General features: G+C 56.2%; 1 protein-coding gene across 1 annotated transcript in view; it reads left to right on the top strand.

Annotated features, from left to right (window-relative positions):
- The first annotated feature begins 4,015 nt into the window (after nucleotides 1-4,015).
- Nucleotides 4,016-6,000, top strand: part of NKD1 (NKD inhibitor of WNT signaling pathway 1) — a 79,059-nt gene continuing 77,074 nt past the window's right edge. The window contains exons 1-3 of the mRNA XM_069456448.1: nucleotides 4,016-4,153; nucleotides 4,275-4,307; nucleotides 4,977-5,110. Coding sequence (XP_069312549.1) covers nucleotides 4,129-4,153; nucleotides 4,275-4,307; nucleotides 4,977-5,110 — 192 coding nt within the window. The 5' untranslated portion in view covers nucleotides 4,016-4,128. The remainder of the gene's footprint in view (nucleotides 4,154-4,274; nucleotides 4,308-4,976; nucleotides 5,111-6,000) is intronic.

Here is a 6,000-nt window from a genome sequence, read left to right as displayed (position 1 = left end):
CTATTGCCGTCTTCTCATGCTGGACACCCCTCTCTCCCCGCCCTCCAAAAGGCCTGCTACATTCTCACGCAGAGCAGTGCAGCTCTCCCCTCCTCACCCAAACCAGGCCTCCGGGCGCCTTAGCAATGCCGAAATCACCAGGGAACTGCGAAGAAGCAACTCTGGGGACCTAGGAGGAACCAGCGGGAACACAGGTGCTAATTTTTCCCTTAGTATGTCCCAGATCTTATTCTTGGCAGCCCTCCCCTCCCCTAACTGACCACAGACACCCCTGGGCCAAGGTGGGGCAGGATGGGGTTCTCTCCTGCCATGCAGAGCACCCACGACGTGGTGCTGTGTCGGGCACTGCATCCAGCGAGGCAAGTCAGGTGAGACGTCAAGAAGGCCGGACTCTGGGAGGGAAACTTAGCTTCATGATTAAAAAATAAGTAGAGATAGGGAGGGGGAAGGGAAACCTTGGCAATTCCGAGCAGAGAAGAGCTCTTCAGGTTGGAAGGTCAAGGAGGGCTTTCTTTAGGAAGTGGCGTTTGAAGGGGGCCAGGTCAGACGGCTTAACTTGGGGACAAGTGTGGGGGGGGGGGCGGGGAATCAACCAGGGTGATGTGGTTTAAAAAAGAAAAAAATCTCCCAGTGCTACATCTGACAGATTTCACCTAAACCAGCCTTGCTAAATCTCAAGCCCCATGAAACCCGTTTCTGTTATAATCTCTCTCTCTTATCTCCTCCTTGCCTTCCTTTCCCATTCTCCTCCCCCAAAGGATGGGAAATCTTCAAAGAAAAAGATGTGTCACTGTTAAGTATACAGCCCAAGAAATGGGCCAGATAAATTATTAAAACACATAAAAAGACAGTGAGTCGTGGGGTGGGAAGCCCTTGGAGGCTGAGTAGCCACCCCAGGTGGACAGCACGCTGGTGGCCTCTGGGGAGCCCCTCCGCAGAGCGCTGGACGACATTTCCCCACAAGGGCCTTGCCCCAGGGGCGGGTGGGGCGGGGTGTCCCATTCCAATAGCAGCGTTGTCCCAGGCGCCTGCTGGGCGGGGAAGCGCCAGGGTGAAGGTGGAGGGGCCTTTGTGTCCGGGCTGGACATTTGGGATTTGCTCCCCCCAAGACTCAAACTGCTAACTGCAGAGTTTTAGTTCTTGCTTTTATCTCTTTTTGAACTGTAAAAAGAAATTCCCAAGGGGAAGAGGGGATACTTTTTTCTCACGAAAGAAGAAAGCCACGACCAGTTTAAGAAAGTAACCAACTTTCTAAGCAGTGTGAGAAAGAACTCTCGGAGTTTTGCTTTGATTTAGATGTATCCGGGCACCGGTGGGGAATGGGGGTGAGAACCCCAAGCAAATTCTCTTTCCTTTTGAGGGGGTCTGAAAGAAGGCTCCCACTCTGATTCAGAGACTCACAGCCCCTGCCTTCCTCCTACTTCTGACCCCAAAATTCTGCTCTACTTTTCATGTTTCTATAGCTCAGGGGTTCTCACTTTGTCACTCTGCCACATCTGGGGCTGGGTAATTCTTTGTTGTGGGTGGGGCTGCCTCGTGCATAGTAGGATGTTTAGCAGCAACCCTGGCCTCTCTATCCACTAGATGTCTCCAGACATTGCCATATGTCCCCTGGGGGGCAAAATGGCCTGCTGTCAGCTCCTTATGGGATGGAAAGAAAAAAAATTGCCTGCGGTAGCTGGTGTTGCCTTCTAACCTACCACACTATTTACTCGTTCATTGCGTATATTGTTTCTAGCCTATCTTCCCCCACCCCAGGAGAGTATGAGCTCCATGAGAGTGGCAAGTGTCTATTTTGTTCACTGATATATCTTAAGGGGCTTGTCACATACCTGCCACTTAATATTGTTTCCAGATGGGGAACTCTCTCTCTAATGGTAGAATGTTAGCTTTGGACAACTTGATATAGTGGAAATAAGCATGGGCAATGAAATCAGCAGATTCAGGTTCAGTTCCTCAATGGGCCGCTGACTAGCTGTGTGACCTTGGGCAAGTGACTTCACCTCTCTGAGTCTAATAGGTTCTCTTCTTTCTACAGGGAGTCTGCATCAGAGAGTGGTTGTGAGGGCTCTGCATGATACAGGACAATGACTGGAACATAGTAGGTACTGAATAAGGAACTGCAATATAAAAATGACAATAGCATATTTCCTTCTGGTCCCAGCACTCCACAAATGAAACCACCCTGCCAACAGCATTAATGTACCTGCTTATAAGATCAGCCTTCATTTCCACCAAAAAGGGTGTGTAAAAAAGGAAGCTTAGAGGATGAAAGTAAGACACTGTGAGATGAAGAGATTTATGACTCTGGAGGGTCACGAGTTCCCAAAGTCCTTTTGAGACAGGGAGATGCTCCAGAGCTGTGCTGCCCAGTACGGGAGCCACTAGCCACAGATCACTTGCAAGGTGGCTAGTCTGCGTTGAGATGTTTTAAGTGTAAACAAATACACACTGAATTTTAACACCTCGTGTAAAACAAAGAATGTAAAATATCTTACTATATGTTGAAATTATACTATTTTGGATATACGTGTTCCCTCACTATCTGTGGGGACTGGTTCCGGGACTCCCTCGGATCCCAAACTCCTCGGATGCTACGTTCGTTATAGAAAACATTCTGTGGCATTTGCATATGACCTGCACACATCCTCCTGTATACTTTAAATCATCTCTAGATTTCTGAACATATACAACACAATGTAAATGCTATGTGAATATGCCGCTTTTTAAAATTTGCATTATGTTTTATTGTTGTATTGTCATTTTTAATTTCCCCCCCCAAATATTTTCAATTCATGGTTGGTTGAAGCTGAGGATGCAGAACCCGTGTATAGGGAAGGCTGATTGTATTGTAGTACATAAAATATACTGTTAATACTAATTTCACCTATTTCTTTTTACTTTTTAAAAATGTGGCTGCTAGAAAATTTAAAATTACAAACACGGCTCACATTATATTTCTATTGGACAGTGCTGCTCTAGGGAGACGGCAAAAAAGGCAGAATTGAGCCCCCATTTTACAGATCGTAAAACTGAGGCTCACACAGGGAATTCACTGCAAAGGGCAGGGCTGGTCTCCTCGCTCTGAGCTCGGGTTTTTCCTTCCCAACCCAAACTGCCTGGTACCAGGATGAGCTTAACACAGGCCCACCGGTCCCCGGCAGAGCAGGCGTTCTCTCTGAGAACCACAAAGGTGGGGTGGAACCCCTTGATGTCGCCCTCCCCTCCGCAGAGACCTCCCCAGACAAAACAAACAAGCCCTGGGGTCTGGCGAACTGCAGGGGAGCGGAAACCAGGGAAGATCAAAGGCCCAGCGGTTACCCCCTTCCGGCCGCGCAGCTTGGCAGTGCGCCCCGACCCGGGCGGGCACCCACGGGCCTCGGACGGACGAGGAGATGGCGAGCGACTGGCTGATTCTCGGGGCTTTTGGACACTTGTCACCGCCAGGCCTCTCCTGGACTCCGAAATAAACTAGAGGGGTCGTGGAGGGAGGGGACGCGGGGAGGGTAACGAATACTTTTTGTAGAAGGCAGGTCCTGGGGAGACTGGGACAGTGCCATACCGCGGGCAGCAGGCGCACGGCAGCTCGGGTCTCCTCTCCTGACCTCAGTTTCCCCAGCTGTACATTGGAGCCTTCAAGTCCTGCCAGGTGCGCTTCGAGGGAAGGCGCAGTACTGTTGGCGAGGAACCGGCTGTGTACAAAAGGCAGAACCCAAGAGGTGTCTGTCCCAATGCGCGTCCTGGACAGAGCCTCCGCTCCGGGGCCCCACCCCAGCCCTGGCCCCAGACCTGGCCCCAGACCGCAGCCCGAGGAGGCGCGGCGCTGAGCCCCGCCCCCGCCCCGCAGGCCCCGCCCCCCGCAGGCCCCGCCCCGCCGCCGCGGCCGCCCGGCCTTTGATGCGCCGCGCCGGCCAATGGGCGCGCGGGGAGGCGCGGGCCGCGGCGGCGGGCTGGGGGCTCGGCGCGCCCGGGCGTCAGTCGGGCCGCGGCGACGGCGGCAGGAGCGCGTCCCGGCGCCGCCTCGGGCTCCGCGGGGCTCGCGGACTGCTCTGGGAGGAGGGGCCGGGCGAAGCGCGGGGCCGGCGGGCCGGGCGCATGGCTTAGCGACGCCCCCGCCGCACCCCCAGCATGGGGAAACTTCACTCCAAGCCGGGTCAGTGCCCCAGCTCGCGCGCCGGCCCCCGCCCCGCCGCCCGCAGCGCCGCCGTTGCTAACTCTCTCCCTCTCCTTTCTTTCCGGCTCCCGCCGCCGCCGCCGCGCGATGGTGCCTGCAGCCGCCGTGTGCAAGCGCAGGGAGAGCCCAGAAGGTAGGGGCGCGCGGGGCACCGGCCCCGGGGACGGACGGGGAAGCGCCGCGGACGCGCCGAATGGCCCGGCCCGCCAGATCTTACTACCAGGGCCACCTTCCACCCCAACTCCGGCCACCAGTCGCCCAAACCTGTTCCCGGAGCAGCCTCTGAGCCCCCTCGTCTGTCCCTCCCGCTCGCTCCCCGCGGTCCTGCGCTCCCACCACGGACCCTCAACCCCCTCCCGCGTCCCTACCCACCGCGCTTTCTGCGCCCCCTCTTCAGACCCTCAAGCGCCTCCCCCGAGACTGTGCTCCCCTCTTTCTGGCCCCCAGAGCCTTCTCCCGAGATCTTGGCTCCTGCGTCCCCTCTCCTGACCCGCAGCCCTCTCTCCTTCGCAGTACTGGCCTCCAGCACTCCCTCCTCTGACCCCCAAGCCCCTCCTCCTGGGGTACTGCTCGCCCCTCTTGCCGCCTTCTGGATCCTCGCTCTTGGGGCTTCTTTGAACCCCCTTCTCCTGATTACCTGCATCCCTCTCTTGGATTCTGTCCGAGCTCTCGAACCCCGCTTCAGGCCCCGGATGCCTTTGCCCTGCGCCCTCAGCCGCGCCTACTGCTCCCCTCCGCTCCCTCTCGGGTAACTTTTGGCCCCACGGCCAGACTCAGGGGCTTTATGTTGTCCCCGCCCTAGGTGACAGCTTCGCTGTGAGTGCTGCTTGGGCTCGGAAGGGCATTGAGGAGTGGATCGGGAGGCAGCGCTGCCCGGGCGGTGTCTCAGGACCCCGACAGCTGCGGTTGGCCGGCACCGTTGGCCCAGGCACCCGGGTACGATCCCCACCCCACCCCAGGGAGTGAGTAGGGTCTCCATGCCTACTCACCCCAACTTTTAGACTCTCCTGCACAGCTTCTGGGTCTAAAAATCCCTTCTTAGCTGTCCCCTGCCCCATCAAGATGATGGTGTACACCCCTCTTCCCCCTTGGGGAACCTAAAGGCAGGCTGGCACCAGTCTCCTGCCCAGTTGGGGACAGAGGGCTGCCTGGGGGGAAAGGTCCTAGGTGAGGAGGTGGTGCAGGTCCAGTTGATGGGGAAGCTTGGGTGTGCTGGAGGGATTTGGGGGCCTGCTCTACCTTCTTTCTGCAGCCAGAGTTCAAAGGTGGAGCTGGAGGGGGGCTAGGGAGAAAGGGGAGGTATCAGGGGTGTCTAGGGGAGGGCAGGGTTGTACTGGCCCCAGGATTTTGTGATCGCCTCTGAGCGTGTTCCGATTGTCTGTGGCATTCATCAGTGCCATCCGTCCAGGAACCCCAATAGAACAGGCTGCCTTCGGGGTGACAGAGCTTGGGGGGCAATGAGATCCGGCACACCCCTTACTTGGCCTACAAGGAGAGAGAAGGCCTCATTCGACTGTAGCCTGGGCCCACCCCTGAGCCTTCACCCCATGGGTCCCCAAGGTTGGAGTTCCCGGAGGAGCAATATGTGTGATGGGATTGAGTGAGTCCAATCCCAGCTCCTGGCCTGGGACTGGTGTTCACAGATGTCCTGTGAGCTCCAGAACTCTGCACGGGGCTTTCAGGTGGTCTGCGTGGAACTCTCGCAAGCTGAGGATCAAAGGATGAATCAACTTTTTGATGTGACATTTAATTTTTTTTTTTTTTAACTTAGAGGGGGAACAGACTGAGTCTCAGGTCTGGTTAGTTCTTTGGTCTTGTCCATGGGC

The sequence above is a fragment of the Eulemur rufifrons genome, chromosome 23 (assembly GCF_041146395.1).
Source record: "Eulemur rufifrons isolate Redbay chromosome 23, OSU_ERuf_1, whole genome shotgun sequence".
In the NCBI taxonomy this organism is placed as follows: domain Eukaryota; kingdom Metazoa; phylum Chordata; class Mammalia; order Primates; family Lemuridae; genus Eulemur; species Eulemur rufifrons.
This window is presented reverse-complemented; position numbering and strand designations above follow the sequence as displayed.